Raw genomic sequence first — 20,082 nt, forward strand, 5'->3', positions numbered from 1 at the left:
TAGTGCCACTGACATGCACTAATCACAGCTTCACGTGCATGCATGCATGCAAACCCAAGAATTATGTGCGTACACACACACACACACACACACACACACACACACACAACCTTTTTCGAGCATCCAGAAACCCCTGCTTGCACTGCCTATTGTTTCATATAGCCTAAAGCCTTATGTCGAGCTTGTTTTGACCAATCAGTAGCACATTAATAACATCCTAATCAGCCTGGTGTTACTGGGTGTGGACAGATGAAGACAGTGCCAAACTTCTTTTATTATTCATAGGCTAATTTCTTGGAGAACAGTTTCAACACCAAACTAATTGGAGAGTCAGTTATTCCCTAAAACTGACTAAGGTGGATATTTCTGGTTTTGTTTAATGGCAACATTCTTGCATATTTATAAAATGCTACATAGCAGACTGTCAAGATTACAATGACAAAGTCTTTACTTATTTCCATGGTTGCTTGTTGTTGCATAGGTCCTAGAATGTGTCTTTGTCTCAGAATGTGTGTGTGTGCCATGTAAGGTTTTGTGAACACAGGAAGACCTGAAAATAATGAATAACACCCAAAATAATGCACAAATGATATGATATATGAGCTTGATAAATCAAAGTTGTCTGATTACAGATGTGAGTGTTTAGTGGTGTGGTTGGTTGTGACGTGTGTATGTGTGTGTGTTTACATCTACATCCTCATGTGGCTCTATGATGGGACAGTGTTGAAGGGTTCCAGCCTGAGGGATCCAAAATAGAAAAAGGGTTTTTCCCTAATAAAGACTGAAGTTTGTCAATAGGGCAATTTGCACCCCTCATTAATCACAGCTTTCATGACCACGGGCAGAAATATCTCATATATTGGATGCCTGCCTGAAGTCGAACTGAGAGATATTGTTCTTTTTCAATGCACTTTTTGATCAATGATGACCTTTCAAAATGTTGTATGTGTGATATGACCTTAGAGGCTCACTGAGGCCAAAAACCCTCTAAGAAAGCTGAAGGTGCACTGTTACATTCCTGAAAGGGTAATATTTGTTCTTAAACTGCATTATGTATTTTGACAGTTTAGATCAAATCAGCTTTATTATAATGAATTGCAGTGTCTTATAGATTGTAATAGACAACGCTGTATGTCATTACAGACTGACTGATTTGGAAGAATAGCAAAAGATTTCAGTATCAAACCTGCATAAGAAATTGTTCAAATTAGAGTCAGAGAGCAAAGTAGTATAAACAGTCAGATGTTTATTGAGCTGTATTTCGTCAAAGCACAGTTTTCATCAAACAAGCATCATTACACAGAGTTTCAGGCACTTGTGATAATTCACATACAATTCCTACATAAAATGTAAGCAGCTGGCTGTGGCATGTGAAGAGTAAAGCATGTGTGTGCTGAGCATGTGTCTGTGTACGTCTTTGCTTGCATGTGCTTGAGCTTGCGCACATGAAGTAAAGTGTTTGCATAGGAGAGAGAAAGAGCAAGAGTCCCGCCATTTTGTTGCAAAGGAATGCATCAGTGAGGCATTGGCTTCATGTTGGGAGGTGATCTGTATGTGCATGTAAGGAAAGAAGGAATGGAGAGAAAGGTTGGATCTAGGACAGACAGGTAGGTGAGGTTAGTTACAAGAACAGGGTAGAGAGTATTTAGTTCTTGTTGACGGTAGCAGCGATGGCCTCAAAGATAGCTTGGAGCTTAGCCCTGACGTCCTCAGCTAAAGGTGTAATCTTTTCCTTCAGGGCAGTGAGCTCATCGGTGTTGATGTTTTGTGCCTGGCTGTAGGCCTGCTTCAGCTGGTCCTTGTACTCTTCGACGTAGGGAGAGGCCATGTCCTTCAGGGTCTCCAGACGCTCAGAGAGCTTGTTACGCACAGCTTCCACAATGGGCATCAGGGCGGTCTTGGTCTCATCCAGGTTGGTAGCCACCTTTTGACGCAGTTCCTCCACAACGGGATCCAGCTTGATCCTCAGTGCATCCATATCAGCTGTGTGCTTGGCATAGTAATCGTTGATGATGGGCTCCATCTGGGCACGGTATTCATTGATGTGCTTGTTGACGACATCCCTCAGCTCGATACGCTTGGTCTCAGTCTCGGCCTTCAGGTTTTCGATGTCATTTATCACAGTGGTACGCAGGTCAGCGGTGGCATCAGAAATGGTAGCAACAACTTGGTCGGTGATGGGGGACACAGCACCCTGCATAGCCTTGATCTGGTTGTACATGACATCCAGGCGCTGAGACAGGCTGGTCCTAGTAGAGAAAAATAATTTTGGCTAAAGTTAAATAAACATCAAAAAGTAAATGATGACTTGAGAAGTATAAAAAGTGACCAAGGCAGAAAGTTTAGTGAACCAGTGACTGAGTAAATATCAATTACAGAAAGTAAGGAGAGTGACATGGCCTTACTTGAGCTCTTTGTACTCAGTGTCATCGAGCTGGTCCAGGGCTCTGTTGGCACTGTCCTTCACCTGAGTCAGGTAGATGTCCATGACAGCCCGGAGGTGTGCCAGCTGAGAAGGTGCATCAGCCTGCAGGGAAGCGGCCTGAGAGCCTGAGGAAGAAAAGAAAGGAATGGTTAGGAGGAATGATGAGCAAAAAGAGAGAGAAGGGGGAAGAGAAAAGGCAACACTATGCAGAAAACACGGTATTTCAAATGTCATTTAAAATAAAATATGTTTAAGGTGTTTTAACTATATGTATAAATTATATACTGACTGAGTGAAGCTGTGCATGCAGGTCAAAGTTTTTCCTTTAAGTAAGAAACAGCACATTGAGTACTCACCGACAGCCAGCAGAAGGGCGAGAGCGAGAGCTACAAATTTCATGATGATGGTCTAGAACGGAAAAAGAGGCAACAGTTTCTGATTATTCACTGAACATGTTACACACACAGTATCACAGTTAAAGGAGTTTCACTGAAAATGTTTAAACTACACAAAGAAATGAACAAAAATCCACTTTAAAAGTATAAACCTGTTAATACAATAAATCCCCCACCTAAAGCAATGTGAAGGCCAGATAAGCAGACTTAAAAATTGGACTAGTCTTAAAACACTGTTAAAGCTACACACTCATCCCTGAATCGGCCCAAATAAATTCACACTAAACATATGGCTGTCTATTAAAAGAACCTGTAATCTGGGTAGATTAGATAGACAGCTCGAGCAGATTAGCCCTGGACTGCTAGGCTATGTACTCCTGATCCAGGTTTTAGAGTAAGATGCAGTCATAGAATTAGCAAATCAGCTCTTTGGACTTCAGACAATCTCACTCCAGAGGCTCTTAAGTTTAGAAATTTTTACATCTCCTTGAAATGAAGATAACTGTAAAACATCACCACAGGCTAAACTGCATTGTCCCAGAGTTACAGTTAATTAAATGAAAGTCACATTCAAACTCAATTTATCTTCTTTCCAGAGATTATTTTTGGTACTAGTTCACAACACCGACAAAGCATACAAAGTACAGAAAGCTCACTCTGGCAGATCAGAGTGAGTAGGTTCTCCAACAGTTACTCCTCTCTATTCTACAGCCCAAGTCCCAGTTAGAGCCACAGCAGTTGGTTGTCTTACCTGGTGGAGTTCGTGATGAGACTGAACAACTTCAGCAAGAGCAGACTTTTTATAGTGCCCGGGTGAGGGATGAGTCCATGTGGGGAGGAAGGGGGGGTGGGGGTGGGGGTGGTGGAGGTGTGAGGGCTGTGTGTCTCCGTGGAGGTGGACCTCACCCCCCAGCCATCTCCCTCAGCAGGGGAACTGGGTTGAGAGTTCAATGGTCACCTGCTGGGAGGAGATCACTCAGCACACACACCGACACACACCGACACACACCGACACACACCGACACACACCGACACACACAGTAACAGATTCACTACGGATTATCATACATGTGCTGAACTTTTACAGAAATACAAACATTTCTTAGAAAGAGGCTCTAAATTCTAGCTATTAGAAATTTTCTGCTTGATAGAGGCCTTTCTAAACTGTCCTGTGGCTGAGCCTGTTGTGTGGAGGACATGAAAGGAAGAAATTAACAAAAACCAAGTCGATGTGAGACAGGAGAGCTGGATTGGGGGAGGGGGATTGGTGGAAAGAATGGGAATAAAATGGAAGACAAGAAATCAGGTATGACAAATATATGTGAAAAGTGCCACAGGAAAAATTATTTGAATGTTTCCACATAGCTGAAGTGCAGGTGGCTCACAGGGATCTGTACTGGGTCCTGTTTTATTTTCTACATATTTTGCAGCATAAACTTCAAACAACAGTTTAGATTGACCCCCTGGGGTGGTTTTCTTGCACAACATTTGTTACAGAGGAGTGTGTAGGAAGGACAGGAAAGCCACATTATTTACAGTCCTAGAGCTTCCAAATGGCTGCCAAGAAAAGCAAACAAGAGCAAACAAAAAACAGTGACTTGATGCAATCAGCTCGCTGAAATGTGATCGCGTTTGATATCCACTCAAAAAATTGTGGGTAACAAATAAGCAAACACGTTCACGCACTAGAAACAACACACAACATAATATGATAATCTAGATACAGAGTATCAAGACAGACTTATCTCACTTTACGGTTGACAAAATTTGTGGCTCGTGTGTGTGCGATGATTAATGGGTCAAAGTGTGGTGTGTGCCAAGCTGTTGTTTGTTGTCCTATCACCAGTGGACTTTGTCTCCATGGCTTCATGTAGTTTGAGGAATAAGGAATAGGAATCATTATAGTATAGAGAATTGTCTCCAATTATACATATGCATGTGCATATCATGGAAACTATAATGTCTTCTGTCAAACAAGTAACTACTACCCTCATAGAATTATTGCCTATGTAAAGGTTTATAATTGTTATTTTGAGATTTTCTGTAAGTAAAATTAAAAAAAAAAAAAAAAAAAAAAAAACAGATACAAAGTGAAAGTATGTGATAATAAAATAAATAAAATGTTATGATATAAAATATACATTTAAAGCATGCTCTGGTTCAGTGACTAAACATTTTACCAAAAAACAGTGAAGGTGATATAATGTATATACATTCAGTCATACTTGATTTATTAATCCTTGTGTATTAATGTGCTATAGAAATAATTGTGCACAAGCATCTGTGCTGACAGGTGAACCATGATAGACGGAAAATATTACCTTCTATGTATCAGACACCGGGTATCTGCAGAGTGAAAGCTAGTCTAATAGTGCAGGGTTATTAGGTGCAAGGTTAATCATTGTCATAAGTGGTCAGTGGCACTAAACTGCAACCAAGAGAATGATCTGTGCTTCTGTAGCCTGGGCCTATATAATCAATACACCTTTCTCTGAATGCCATTACACTAAAATTCTTGTACTGCCAGTACTTGCTCTGTGGGATTGCAACATGTCCAGTGCCTTATGTAACATGTGACAAGATACTAGAGTGAGAATTTAAATCATATACACTAACATAGAGTAGGCTGTATAAAATATTCAAGACAATAGAATGCATAATAAAGATTTTTATCTAGGTTTCAGATCAGAAACAAGTTTACTGCTGTGAATAAATTAACAAAAATGTGTTAAATATCCTCTCTCCCCAACAGCAATACACTGCGATTAGAAAAATAGGAATCCCTGTACAATGTATAGAAATCCAAGAGAATGGCCCTGCAATACATATTACATTTTCACCCTTACCATGTTCAGTTTAGCCGAGACTGTGTGAAAGGAGTTTTCTCATTTTTGAGAACATAGATGGTGCACTAAAAAAAGTTTCTCATCATTTTTTTCACCGTTGTTTGTAACTTGACCAGTTAACTAATTTTAACTACAGAACAAAAAGTACATGGAAATTGTTCAAGGAAAGCATTCAGCATTGTTAGATATCAGCAATTCTCCAATAACGTTTATGGCTTGAAAAATACAATTTTATCAGAGTCTACAAAATACACAGAAGTGAAATAATCATCAGCATTACAGCAATTTCCTACTATAGTGCAGTATACTGGAAGTGTGCTACTGTACTTTAAACTATCAGAAACTAAACCTGTAATTGCATAAGGTCTCCATTAATGTATGTGCCTGTTATGATTTTATTAGCTGCAAAGCTGTTCTGTGGGACTTCATTACATTGTGGATGGGCTTTTATTTTACAAAACAAGATTCCAGTTTCATTTTTTTTGATAGTTCAATGTTCGTCTGCAGCAATTCCTCTATCCATATTTTAAAGCCAAATCTCATTTTGCCATGCATTGTTTTTCTCTACCTTCCATTACCATTGTTATTTATTATCTGACACTGTGGTGTCTGTCTTCTCTCTCACCCCCTGACTACAAACTCATTCGCTCTGCATTTTTATGAGCTGAGCCTGATGACTCTGTGAAGACAGAGGGGTGAGAGAACAGTCACCTATCCAAGCTTCATCAACACCTGCAAGGTTCACAACGTTGTTATTAACTCTACCCATTTGTCTGACACCAATTAGCAAAATATAGCAGCCAACTGAAAGCTGACATCTGATAAGTCAATGCAGGAGAATGGCCCTGCATTAAATGTTACAGTACCACACAAGTTTTAATTACTTTAAAACAGCATCATACTACTGCTGAATTAGTTGATTAATCAACTAATTGTCCAACTGATAAAAACAAATATTGAACAAAACAAGCAACTTGAAGATGCTATTTTGGACATTTTTTCTATTTTCACATCTTTCAGACTAAACAAATAATTAAAAAAATGATCAATAATGAAAATTGCAGGCCTCCACTATACACACCAAGCATATTAAGAGGCAGAACAAATCACAGCACATGCCCTCTCTCAACGGCTTCATCTTGTACTGTCACTGTACAGTAGTCTTTAGGGCTTTTGCCCTGGCCCGTGAGATAAGACGGTTCCACATATCAGCTGCTCAGAGAGAAGAGCAACTCTTATCTGGAACAGCAACCTTTGAGACCGCTTGCGTTGCACCACGTCGATTCAGAATCAACACAGAGCTTTCTGTCTAGATTGCTGCTGTCATAATTGTTATCAATAGGACCTCAGAACTGCTGGCTGGCAAGACGATTAATTGCTGAGGTTGCATGTTTTGTAATACTTTAAAGAAAACTGAGCCCTGCATTCTTGTGACGGGCAAGAACAAAAAATGAATGACAAACTTTATCACTGGGAACATACAAATAAGAGACATTTTCAAGCAATTTCAATGGAACAAATTCCCGGTTGATAACTATTTTGGGCTAAATCACGATGTCATCTTATTGGCAGCACCACCACTGGGTTTGCTGTTCACTGGTTTTTCCTACTGTTGTATAAAACCAGCTTATTTTCATGTGATTGGATTTATTGAGGGAAAGGAACTTTGTTGACGATCAACAACCAGTTTTACAGTGACCACCAAACAGCCAGACAGATGTGGGGTAATTGCCTCGAGCTGATAAATATTTAATCAGCAAATCCACCATTTGATCAGGCGCTGACTGAGGTTCAAAGGTCATGACATTGTTCCAGCTGCCTCCATGATGGAGCACTGTTCTCAAATCAGCAGGGGAGGTTATCTCAGCTGTAAGCAACAGTGCTGAGCTCTGTCTCGTTTTCTCCAACACACACACCACTTCAGATTGCTATACCCAAGTCTACTTAACTGCAGTGATGTGGTTTTGCAATGTCACATCTGTTGAGGTCGCTTCTGCTTTAATACAGATATTTGGACCAAAGCCCTGGTCGCAGAGTGTCACTGTAGGTTGCGTCGCCCTGCGGGTTGTACAGCTTGACAGCAAAGCAAGAAAATCCACCCTGAACTCAGATAACCTAAATCACTTGAGGAGCAAAACGAGGCTGACATGCAGTCACCAAGAATTATTGTTTAATCATAAAATAATTTACGAAATCTCACATATGCTGACAAACGCTCACGTAATCAGGGAATAATGAGGACACAACAACAGGGCAACTTACATGCCAACAAGCACTGAGGTGTTATTGTGACCAGTGATAGGGAAGATTATCTTCACTGTTTATGAGGCTCTGTAGCTGTTTGCTGCTCTTAAGGCTGTTCCAAAGATAATGCAGTTTACTGAAGTGCACAGTTAAATGTTCGGACCTGCCAACATAAGAAGAACGTGTTCCCTGGTGAAGTGCTTAACATCTGACAGCTGTTGCAACATTAAATGCTACAAGAAATTGTTTAAATTATCAAAAACGACTTTATTAAAAAGTGTGAACACACACTATACTGTGATACTTTACTACAGGTCACAATACATACTTCACATGTCCCCTCAAGAAGGACACTGTCAGAAAAGGCAATTTTATTTTAAAGGCCATTTTATGGTATTGAAACTTTACTTGTTTCCATTGTGACAGATTATACTGTATACTTTTAGTTCAGAGTAAAATATGCATTTCACTTCTCTACATGTATCTGATTGCTGTATAGACTGGGATACAAGCATAATATTTTTAAAACTGTGCCATCTTGTTTTTTGATGCTCAAGTGCATCTCACTGTTAAAAGAAACATGATTGCATTAGTTTTACTTCTCAGTATTTATTATTGTGACTTTTTCGTGAAATATTTTGATGCTTTTTCCACTACTGGTTTTAAATAATGACTAAGGTATTGAACTCACTCACTCAGTCTCTGGTGAAAGAATCTGCACACATTTGATTGGTTGCATCTATTTTCTCATTTTAAAATGGAAATGAATCGGTCATGATACTGTGCTTCAAATATAAGACACCAGATATGTACAGACCACCTTCATCATAAATAAACAAAAAGGCTGAGTTGAGTTAAAAAACTAACATTGGGCCTGTCCATTATTTAGTTTTGTGCGTAGGTGTTGAGTTGATAATCTGAGTTTCAAGGCCTGTTTGTAATTCTAAAGCTACCATTGCCTAAGATGTAGAGGTCATTCACCCTGATACTAGAACCAAACCACCCACACTATAAAACAAACACAGGATGGGAAGAAGTGTCATTCTTACCTGAACACATACATGTCCAAAAATTCTGGTAGTTTTTCAGTACCTATTATTTAGTCCTACATAAATATTAGATAATACATGCGCTATCTGATTTGATTTAGCTAATAAATGTAACAATTTTTTTGATTTGCATATAATGATTTTATTATAGCTCCATCTATTTTACATTATTGTTCATTTTATGTCTTTTCAATGTGAAGCACTACTTCATTATTATTATTGTTGTTGTTCTTGTATTGGAAACTTGGTGCATTATTGGCACTACATTAAACCAGAGATGTAATTATTTCCTCAATTCAGTGCATCACCTCAGCAGCTACTATGGACCAGAGACTACTTGTTAAGTGAACTACTTATGTTGCATCCGTCCTCCCCTTATCTGCCCTCTTGTGGTTGAGAAGCCAAACTAATTTAGTGCAATTTCTTTGAAGCTATAATCCTACACTGTGTGAATAATAAACTGGATAAAAATTGAAATTATTGATTAAGCTTGTAGACAGGAAACTTGTTCTTATTTACTTTGCTGTAGACAACAGTCAACAATGGGTTGCACAAGAGAGGCATCAACAATCTGATATCACACTTTGGCTCTGGGACAGAACAAATGCATCATTTAGCATCACAGTGTTAATGCAACCCCTCACTGTGAGCTGTGAGTGAGAGGCTTGGGGGACAGAAGGTGCTGTTTGACACACCACAGGGATCCTTACATTCAACTTCCCTTACAATAAAACATGCATGTAATTTTACCTTTGATGCTTGATTTAGTGGATTTTAGGGTGTCATAAAATGCTTACTGTCTTTGAATTAAGAGAACTCTCTCCTCTCCAGTTAGATTAGCAACATCTCTGGAGGTCAGTATAGCAGCTGCGGAAAATCAAAGCTCTGGTTACTATGATGTGATGGTGATAAGAAAATGGCTGTGGTTTCTACACAGAGTAAATGCTTCCTCTTTAATGCAATGTGCCCACTGAATAAGACATTACAACAGGACCAGCTGCTGCCTACAGAACTCTGAGCTAAAGAAAGACGTGGTGGAAAGGAGACTAAGACCTTCCCTGTGCTCCTTTTATGAGGAGATGGCAGAAATAACTATGACACATAAACATATCTGTCTTCACACATAGAATTATTTGCTAAATGTAAACCTGGATCTGTGAAGGGTATTCTAGAGCCTTCATTGAAAACTAATTTCCTACAAAATACACCTACACTTGGAAAGTGGTATTTTAGGCATTGTATTGTAGTTTAAGTATAGATGGAGAACGTACTGTGAGTGGTGCTTTCATGTAGAGTACAAAATATTATGCGCGTACGATCACCCAGGACCCAATCAAGTGGAAGACAAATAAACGGACATCTCATATTACTCCATTTCATCACGGGTAGTTGTTATCGCTTCACATGAGATGTGAGTAAGATGTGCCAAATGTGAGTAAGATGTGCCTTTCCATTTTGAATGCACTGATATTGTTAAATTAATTTTATTTAACGCAACATATTTAACAATATGTTGACGAATAAGGAGATTACGAGGATTCATGAACGCCGCATACGGCTCAGCCAGTCAGAGCCACAGTTCCATCGTCAACAGGAAACGGGGGAAGCGTCCTTGGAGATGTTGTTAGTGGTGTAACTTTCGCATCTTTCTCCACTCTGCGTACACGGTGTCTGTGTCAAACAACTGACAACCCATCGATAACGCCACAAAGGCTCATGAGAAAACGATTAAAAGTTTGGAAGGTAACTCCCTTATCACAATTAAACTATTCTCCTACTAGGTTGAGCTAACGTTAAGTAGCTAGATGGCGCCCAGCTAATGTTGAAGTTAGCTGAGATGCTAGCTTCATTAGCTCATCCCTTTCCTTGCTGCCCACGCGTTAAAATCATTTAATGTCGATATTTTTCGTCTATCGAGATGTTAATTTGACTTTACTGCTGCACAGTTTCTCACGTTTAATAATGTGCTTTATAATAAGCCCTCGCTGCTTTGTCTAGCCAGACGCGAGAAGTTAATTTGTTAATCTCATTAGCTGAGCATAATGGCAAACAGAAATCCTCAGTTTTCCCTCAGAAAGCAGGGCGTATTCTGCAAACTACAGTGAGGAGCTGAGGCGACGTTGTGTAGTTGTCTGCCATCGTTATAATATTTACCGCATATCTCCCTTTCTTTTGCCAGTCATCCCCTTGTGCATTTCCCCCTGTGTCTCTGCAGTAACCATGACTGCAGCTGCTCTCATTGGAGACCAGCTGATCCTTGAAGAGGACTACGATGAGAACTATATACCCTCTGAACAAGGTACACAGGGGTCAGGGTAATAGACCTGGGTACGGTAGCAGGGAGGAGCAGGATTATAGAGGAGCAATATGGGAAGCTTGCAGCATTATTGTGCTTAATTTACACTGCTTATGTATTCATATAAGACTGTTGTATCATGGGGTATTTTTGGGTTCCTCACTCTGCCTAGGTGAGCTGTTCAATTCACAAATCTACAGCACTGTATGCTACATTACACTGTAATGTACCTCTATGGCATTGAGATCATCTCATATCATTATATTTCCCTCTTTATCATCAGAGATCAAAGAGTACGCAAGAGAAATTGGCATTGATCCCGACAGTGAGCAGGAGCTCCTGTGGCTGGCCAGGGAGGGCATCGTTGCCCCTTTGCCTCCTGAGTGGAAGCCTTGGTAAGTAAAGGCAGAGAGGCTGGGTAATGAACTCAGGGCAGCACACCCATCCACAGAAAACAAACCTGAACTGTGATCACTATGATCTGGGGTAGAATTGTGTTGTGTCCACATGGGTTTAGAGGGCTTGGTGTTGTTGTAAACGGTCAGGGTGATGCTGAAGGAGGCCCGTAAGACAGAAGATGTCAGAATTTCATGTATGTTGCTTTGAGTGTTTTTGACAGAAATTTAGTGCAGCAGTGTTTGTGTCCTTGCCACTAATCAAGGGTGAAGGTCTGTTCTTGACGCTTGAAGTTGGAGGCGTGTAGCAACCTTCCATCAACAAAATCTCCAGGGAGATGTCAGCTGCAGTGAAACTGTCTAAATACTGTCTCTTACATCACAATATAGGTTTTGTGTATTTCAGCTTTAATCTAATGTGTTTGCACCAATAATAAAATGGATTTTATTGTGAGAAAAACTAATGATTACTAATTAAACAAAAACCATTATACAGTCATTATTATGAGAACTAATTAAACAGTTGTAATCTGTTATGGTCTAATAAATCTTAGATATGGTTATATAGCATTAAATAGTTCATTTGGTTCAGTGTTAAGTTTCAGGTGACAACACAACCTCTGGTGACATCTTTCCATTCACCTACCCATCCTCCCGTCATCTCACCTTCCCTTTCCTGGGCCTTTTTGGAGGTGCTGAAGTGACCCCCCTCCTCTCCCCCCTCCTCCCCCGCAGCCAGGACGTGACAGGGGACATCTACTATTTCAACTTCTCCACGGGCCAGTCCACCTGGGATCACCCCTGTGACGAGCACTACCGCCGCCTGGTGACTCAGGAGCGTGAGCGCGCCCAGCTCACGGCCGCCGCAGGAGGCACAGGGGCGAAGAAAGACAAGGACAAGAAGAAGAAGAAAGAAAAGAAGGAAAAGAAAGAGAAAAAGAAAAAGGAGCCACTCAAGACTCCTGGAGTGAGTGGTTGTTTTACTTTTCCACAGTTTTAATATATTCTCTGTTTTTCATGTTACTACCTATACCTATGACTATTGCAGCATCAGAATATAGAAGACAAAGCATAAAAGTGAAATTCATTCTTTAACAAATATAATAAATTATTGTTGCTAGGAGATATCAAAATCCTTTGACACATCTGGTTGGCAATTTGTATGCATGGAAAAAAGGTAGCCTCAAAGTAAAATGATGACAAACACAGCAATGATAACAGTTGACATTCTCTTTTTGACTTGATTGGTTTTGTAAATTTTTCCCTGGGAATGCTAAATCTTACACTGTGCAGCTGTAAACTAATACACAAGCAAACATGACATACTAAGACATACTAAGACTTGCTGTCAACAAATTATCAATATTAATTGACTTGATCTGAAGATCCCTGATCAACTATCGTGGGGATTCTAACTGTAATTAATTATTTACGTCTTGCTGATGTTTGAAAATTCTTGGTTCTAGATGCTTACTTTTTTGACTGTGTCTCTTTCTCTGTAGGCACTGACTTCAGCCTTGGGGCCGTTACCGTCCCCGCTGGGCAGCCTGGCTCCTCTGAGAGGTCTTGATGCCCCTGGCCCAGGCCCACTCTCTGGGCCTGTCCCTGCTCTCCGAGGGTCCCTCAGCAGCTCTGGGGGGCTGGAGCCCCTCAAGACTTCCCTAGGGGTAAGATCCTAGTGCTAAATGAAGGACCATTTGATGTGCCTTTGAGTGTATACCCTCCCTAACCCTTACAGTATATACTATACTCGCATTTTGCCTCTGTCAGGGTCTTCGAAGCAGTGGGGCATCTAGTGTTTTAGGCAGCAGGCAGGAGGAGAGAGTGTCCCTTACTCTGCCTGGTTTTGATGATGACAATGATGAAGACAAAATCTCAGAAACTGAGGTACAGTGCAACCTGAAGACAAGATAATGAAAATAACTGGTTTAGCTGCTTACAGATTCTAAACCTTTATCAAACTGGACCTTGTCTTTTTTTCAGCCGAGTCCTCGTGGTTCAGACAGGCTATTGAAGAACCTCCACCTGGACCTGGATGCTCTTGGAGGAGGCCTACAGTATGAGGTAGAAAGAACAATTTGCTCCCATTAGCACTGACCATTTACTCTATTGTGAAAGGAATCTTATACAGAGAAACAGCTGCTGCAAAATAACATTTTGAGCAAGGCTTGTACTGAAATATTTCAGGCTAGTAATTCTCTTGTATAAAAATAACGATGTTGGCCATTCAACACCTTCTACCTTTGATAAGACTGATATTGATTCAGTTTGTTGGATCACATATTTATTCCAGAAGTGTACACTGCTTTTAGGTATGTTTCTTACTTAATGGTTTATCAGCTCCAGTGTATGTGTGCGCTCTAGGACAGTGAAGACAGTGGTCGAGCTCCACCGGAGGAGAGGACAGAGCCGGAGCTGCAGGACTTGGCCCTGTCTGGAGAACACAGCCCTGAACCACCGTCCCAACAGGTAAAAACACACACACATCCTTTTGTGCTGTAGCTCTCTGCTTTGTTTTGTTGTAACTTGCTCACACTGGTTTCTATTTAAACATTCAAAATATAATCTCTCTGCCATGTCTGTGTTCTGTATGTAACACTTGTTTTTCATCCTGTGAATGGCTGCTTTGTTATAGTTACTGTGGTTACTTGACTTGAATAGCACATGATTTTACAGGATTTTAGAAGAACTACACTGGCATCCAAGGTATATTCATAATTTTGGATGTTAATACTGTATTTCTATCTTTAAACCAGAAATTTTTGTAGAGGACCAGAATATATTCTGAAGAGAAGGGGTTTTCTTTCCTTTCCTTCCTTTCCTCTGGTAGATCTGCAGTCTCTGAGTAGAATTCACACACACACACACACACACACACACACACACACACACACACACACACACACACACACCACTTTTACTTATACTTTATTTAATGACAAGAACAATAATGTTTGGTGTACTGTCGATGCTGATATATACAGTAGTAGGTTTACATATGTTTTTAAGTTGGAGGGAATCTAATTTGTTGTTTTTGTGTGTCATTGCCATTGTGGGCTTTTCTTGTTGTCTCATATAACTGTGATTTCTAAACCATCTGTTATTCCTTCTCTTTCTCTTGTGTGACCTCTTTGACCTTTGACACCTCTCACCTTTGCACCATGACCTGGGATGTGCTCATGTAGCTGCTGTGCTGCTGGGACCTGTCCTATGGGCATGGCTGTTACTGTGTCTTCCTGTTTGTCCTGCTGTCTTCCTACTGTCACTGTTACTGCTTTGCTGTCTGAAACTGAATACCAGGAGCATGTTGTCATCTCCATCAAAAAGACAAATACTAGAATTTCTCTCTGTGTCTTTATCACCACTGGGGTAGACCAGAACAGCTGCCCACTATGGTCATCAGTTCTTGATCATTTAGTCTCTTACCTCTACCCAAAGTCAGTAATACATTTACCCTTTGCTCTAAAATTACACAATGTCCCAGTTATTTAGCAGAGCTAATGCATGTAGATTCACTTTTTTCTTCTCTACGTACATTATGGCATTTTTGGAGGGAAAACACTGAAGCAAGGAAATCACATTTATCAAACAAAGCTGCCACTGTGTGTGTGCCTGTGTTTGTGTGTGAGAGATTCCCAGAACAAGAAAATTTGTATACTTGTCTTTGCATACATACATTTTTTTTTTTTATCGTTTGTCGTCCTAATTAGTTTATTATGTGCGGGTTGTCTAACATGACTAATTTTGTCCCCATAAAATGCACGTGCTGTCTGGTTTGCATGCAGTTGTGTCAAGATCATAACCCCCCCACACACCGTCTTTCAGGGCGGGTAGGGGGACACAATCTTTTTGTCTGCCTCCTTTCCTCACCTTCCCTCCTCCATCCTTTCTCTCCCTTGTGTCTCTGCACGCCTTCCATTGGTCTTCCTATTCCCCTCCACGAAGGACTCTTTGAGGGGCCGCCACCTCCACATGTCCCCACTTACGGGCAGCAAAGACCATGTCAGTGAAGAGGGGGCCAGTCCTGTCAGCCCAGAGCCTGAACACTCTGCTGAACACTCAGCACAGGAGGTAGCAGAAGACTTGAATGAAGTGGAGGAGGAGGAGGAGGAGGAGGAGGAGGAGGGAGGAGGAGAGTTGGAAGATGGAGATGTTCAAGGGGAGAAGGGAGAGGATGAGGGAGGAGGGGAAGTGGAGGAAGGAAATGAGGATGATGATGAAGAAGCTGATGGAAAATGCAAAGAGGAGAAAGATGAGATGGAAGAAGAGCAGGGAGAAAGTAAAGCGGCTGTAGAAAGCAAGAAAGAGGAGGAGGAGATAGTAAGCGACGAGATAGAGGAGGAATGCTGTGAAGGTGAGGATGAAGAGAAAGATGAAGGGGATGGTAGAGTGACAGAAAACAGGAAACACAGTGAGAAGCAGGAGAGTAATGAAGGAGAGGAGGATGACAGCGATGAGAAGGTAGAAAGGTGTGTTGAAAGCCAGGGTGATGAGACAGAAGACAAAGAGGAGAATGTGGAGAGTGATGAGGCTGTGCAGAGTTTAAAGGAGGAGGAAATTGAGATGCAGGGAGACATGCAAGAAGTAGAAGAAGAAGCGGAATTTGAGGAAGATAGCGATGAAGTTGTGGAGAATTGCTTTAAAGGTGATAAAGATGAAGGGAGTGAGGAGGACAAAAATTACAGAGATGAGGTCGAGAGGAGCATGAATGATGAAGAAGCGCAGAATGAAAGTAAGGAGGTGGATGAAAGTAAGGAAGAAGAGGCAGAGGCGAACAGTGAAGGAGAGCTAGAGAAGGAAAAAGAGGGGGAGGATGGTGAGAGTGAGGAGAGACGCTCCCTGAGCCAGAGGAATCTGACGGAGAGTGATGAAGAGATCTTGGAGAGATGTGTGATGAGCGAAGGAGGGGAAACCGAGAGGGAAGGGAAGGATGTGGAGGATGAATCAGTTGCCCAAAAATCCCCCACAGCATCGGAGAGTGAGGAGGAAGTCATGGAGGTTTTCAAGATGGAAACGGCTCAAGTCCAACCAGCCAAGCTTGACCAGGAGGTTAAAACACTTGCCCGAAAGAGAAAAACTCTCGCTGACGAGACGAAGAGTGTGACAAAAAAATACCTCCTTCCTGCAGAGGTAGGGTTCGGTGTTGCCTCTGTGCGTGCTCACCCCCTCCCATCCCTGCCCAACCCCACCCTGCTCCTGCTTGACCTCTTCAAGCATGCACGGATACATGCAGATCCCCAAATCCAACTCCACTGCCTTAGGGGCTGTGTCATCCTCTGTGATTCCCTGTCTGGATCTCATCGCCCACACCCTGGAATATAAATTGGTAAAAGGGTCTAAATCTATTCGAGCCCCTGAGGACTGGATTGGACAGTTCTCAATCTGATCCCTCTTCCCATTAGCAGTTCTTTTACACTGGCGGTTGATTTGGAGCAATTTGACCAGAAACAGGATATCATCTCCTGCCATCGCCTCCTGCATTTTTAGAGTCTGCTTGCTTGACTGTCTGATTGTGCAGTCTGCCTGCCAGCTCACCGGCCTTTGTTGTGTTTGCATGTACACTCTGCTTTTACCTCATGCTGCGTGTGTTTCTGTGTCTCTTTGAAAAGACAGTGTGCTTTGATGTTCTGTGTTGCTTGTGCAATTTTTTTGCTTTGTGTTCATTCAGATCTGTTACCTTGTCATTGAGTGTGTGTGCGTGTGCGTGTGCATGTGTGTGTTTGTGTGTGTTACTGCAGGAGTCTGACACCAGTAAAAACATTGAGGAGGCTTCATCCTCCATAGATGTCAAGGTAGTCATATCATGCAGTGTGACACCCATCCATCACCACCATTCACTCATTCATTCATTCATTTAACTGTTATTGTCGACCGGTCTCTTAATGGTTCTGGTTCTGTATCCTAAAGCTGTCGGAGAAGGTTCTGGACATCAACGAGCTGTCTGGCACTGTCAGTCCACTGGAGAAAGATGACAGACAGGAAACAAAAGAAGAAGAGGAAGAGGAGAATGAAGAGGAGGCAAAGACAAAGGCAAAGGCTGCGGAGCCTACCAAGAGGTTTCTTGTTTTAATATTATTACTACTGTGCTTAGACTAGGCTGCATTATACTTATGAGAATTATCTTTTGAAGAAGTGTGTCCCTGTGTCTTCAGAATAAAATTGTGTCCGATATTAGGATAATTTATTTACCTTGGAACAACTATAACAGTGGTTTTCAAACCTTTTCACATCAAGGACCCCTAAACTGACAAATTAGACCATAGACCCCCATCTGATAAGACCCCTGGGGGTCCCCTGACCCCACTTTGAGGACCACTGTGCTATAATACCCCCCCCCCCCCCCCCTCTCTCCTCAGGCATATGCTGGCTGAAGACAAAGGCAACTGTCTAGACCATAAAGTTGACCGACTCGTCCTGCACCAGTCCAGCCCTTCACCCACCCTCTCGAGCCCCTCCCACTCAGAGCGAGGTGTTGAGCTTCAACCAAAAGCTGAAGGTTTTGGTATTTCTTTGGGGCTCCAGAGGCCTGAAACCGCCAGAGGTCGGCTGGTCCGCACTTCCAAAACCAGACTCGAAGATGCTGAACCCTCCTTAAAAAACCAAGACAACTCACTGGACGAAGAGCCAAGCTGGAGGGTCCGAAAAGACAGAGAGAAGAAAGAGAGGGAGGAAGAGGAGGAGAGGAAGAGGACAGAGAGAGAGGAGAGGAGTCTGAGAGAAAGGAAGGAGGAGGAGAAGGAGAGGGAGAGGAGACAGGCCGAACGGGAGGTGGAGGAGAAGGATAGGGAGAGGCGACAGGCCGATCGGGAGGCGGAGGAGAAGGAGAGGGAGAGGAGACAGGCCGAACGTGAGGTGGAGGAGAAGGAGAGGGAGAGGAGACAGGCCGAACGGGAGGTGGAGGAGAAGGATAGGGAGAGGAGACAGGCCGATCGGGAGGTGGAGGAGAAGAGGAAGCGATTGATGAGGGAGAAAGAGAAGAGAATAAGTCTCCTCCAGGAGGAGCTGAGGCAAGAAGAGGAGGAGGAGGAGAAGAAACTGAAGGAGGAGAGCGAGGAAAGACTGAGGTAAGCATTGAGAGTATAATACTCCAGTCCTCAACAAACCTTTGCTGCTTTATTACATCACACTCACCTATCAAGTCATAAATATACACATTAAAGTGATTCCTTTAATTAGGTTTCACCTAAACACACCTACATTTTACTAAAATGTGTGCATGTAATGTGTCTCCCCAGGGCTCTGCAGCAGCGTCTCCTGTCTAAGAGGAGAGAGGAGGAGGCCAGGCTCACAGAGGAGTCTGACAGGACACTGGAGGAACTCAGAGAGTCTGTCCAGAGCGAGAGGGAGAAGCAGCAGCACAAGCTGAGGTCAGACATGTACATTAACACATAAAACAAAGGTGCACTAGAGCAGTGGGGCTAAACTCCTGCTTTATAGAAAATCCTTTAAATATGCTGATCATAAATGAGTTGCAGTTAATCACCTGTAGTGTAATCCCCAAATTACCATTGTATGTATGTGTGTGTCCTGTGCTCAGGGAGGAGAGTGATGCCATGCTGAAAGAGTTACATATCACTCTAGAGGAAGAACGAGCAGCGGAGTGCGACAGGCTGGAGGCCCAGAGGAGGACGGAGACTGAACGTCTGCAGGCAGAGCTGGAAGAGGAGCTGCAGGCAGAGAGGAGGAGACTCCAGAGAGAGAGGGAAGAGAAGCTGAACTCTATGAAACACGAGGTGAGTGAGGATGATGCTGGTCTGTCTGGGGCCCAGCTCCTCATTTTTTTATTTTATTCTCTTTTTGTTGTTAAAATTTCAGTGTTTAAATGTTGTTTTTACATCTGACATGAGAAGGCTTTTCTGCTTGACTAATGAGGGATGTTTCATTCCAATCAAACTGAAGCAAAGGCTAAACACAAACACTAGCAACAGCAAATAGCTTGATAAACATCTATTAGTCCAGTTGCCTCTTTAGAGGAAATCAATACAACTGAAGTTTAATAAATTTCAAAATTCAAATACTGTCACTGAGTGAAAAACACATGATTCATTGAGCTTCCTGATGTAGGCTAGATCTAGCAGGTTGGCGTATTAACCTGGATCCCTGTTTCCAGGGATTGTGAGTCAGTGATTTGACATAGAAGTTCCTCCTGAAAAGAGTTGAAATGAAAAGCTCACAAAAAGTTTGTGCTACAAAACATTAGGTTATATTTTTAATTTTGTCCATGCTATTTCTATTTTTATTTGTCGTATTATATAAAGGAATATGTTTCATCGAAAAGCAAAAGCATCGTGTTTTGTTTTGGATTTTTTTTTCATTGAGAGAATTGTTTTTTTTCTTTTCTAAGTGGAAGAGTACCAACACTTTTAGCCACATCTGTAGGTGAGTGTGATTAGTCAGCATCATGAAAGGCATTAACTGAATATAAACTTTTA

The 20,082-nt window shown here is 41.8% G+C and overlaps 2 protein-coding genes across 2 annotated transcripts; one reads left to right on the forward strand and one right to left on the reverse strand.

Moving 5' to 3' along the window:
* Nucleotides 1–1,226: 1,226 nt before the first annotated feature.
* apoa4 (apolipoprotein A4) lies at nucleotides 1,227–3,625 on the reverse strand. The gene is made up of 4 exons (XM_022760452.1): nucleotides 3,572–3,625; nucleotides 2,782–2,833; nucleotides 2,406–2,550; nucleotides 1,227–2,249 (listed from the first exon to the last, which is right to left on the reverse strand). The coding sequence occupies exons 2-4, from the start codon at nucleotides 2,822–2,824 to the stop codon at nucleotides 1,646–1,648; spliced, it is 792 nt and encodes a 263-aa protein (XP_022616173.1). The 5' UTR covers nucleotides 2,825–2,833; nucleotides 3,572–3,625; the 3' UTR covers nucleotides 1,227–1,645.
* A 7,047-nt stretch (nucleotides 3,626–10,672) lies between these two features.
* cep164 (centrosomal protein 164) lies at nucleotides 10,673–18,912 on the forward strand. Its single transcript, XM_022760459.1, has 11 exons — nucleotides 10,673–10,702; nucleotides 11,175–11,258; nucleotides 11,539–11,650; nucleotides 12,386–12,617; nucleotides 13,153–13,317; nucleotides 13,421–13,537; nucleotides 13,634–13,714; nucleotides 14,015–14,119; nucleotides 17,389–17,442; nucleotides 17,558–17,680; nucleotides 18,886–18,912. The coding sequence occupies exons 2-11, from the start codon at nucleotides 11,180–11,182 to the stop codon at nucleotides 18,910–18,912; spliced, it is 1,095 nt and encodes a 364-aa protein (XP_022616180.1). The 5' UTR covers nucleotides 10,673–10,702; nucleotides 11,175–11,179.
* Nucleotides 18,913–20,082: the final 1,170 nt, after the last annotated feature.

This window comes from Seriola dumerili, unplaced genomic scaffold (assembly GCF_002260705.1).
Source record: "Seriola dumerili isolate Sdu_G_001 unplaced genomic scaffold, Sdu_1.0 BDQW01000337.1, whole genome shotgun sequence".
NCBI lineage: Eukaryota > Metazoa > Chordata > Actinopteri > Carangiformes > Carangidae > Seriola > Seriola dumerili.

Excerpts from the sequence above, each read along its gene's own strand:
- apoa4 (XM_022760452.1), bottom strand. The coding sequence starts at position 2,824 with ATGAAATTTGTAGCTCTCGCTCTCGCCCTTCTGCTGGCTGTCG. Across the intron at positions 2,551-2,781 it reads CGCCCTTCTGCTGGCTGTCG|GCTCTCAGGCCGCTTCCCTG; the intron begins GTGAGTACTCAA and ends TTTCTTCCTCAG. Across the intron at positions 2,250-2,405 it reads ACTGAGTACAAAGAGCTCAA|GACCAGCCTGTCTCAGCGCC; the intron begins GTAAGGCCATGT and ends TTTCTCTACTAG.
- cep164 (XM_022760459.1), top strand. The coding sequence starts at position 11,180 with ATGACTGCAGCTGCTCTCATTGGAGACCAGCTGATCCTTGAAGAGGAC. Across the intron at positions 13,318-13,420 it reads CCCTCAAGACTTCCCTAGGG|GGTCTTCGAAGCAGTGGGGC; the intron begins GTAAGATCCTAG and ends TGCCTCTGTCAG. Across the intron at positions 17,681-18,885 it reads AAGAGGAGGCAAAGACAAAG|GGCTCTGCAGCAGCGTCTCC; the intron begins GCAAAGGCTGCG and ends GTGTCTCCCCAG.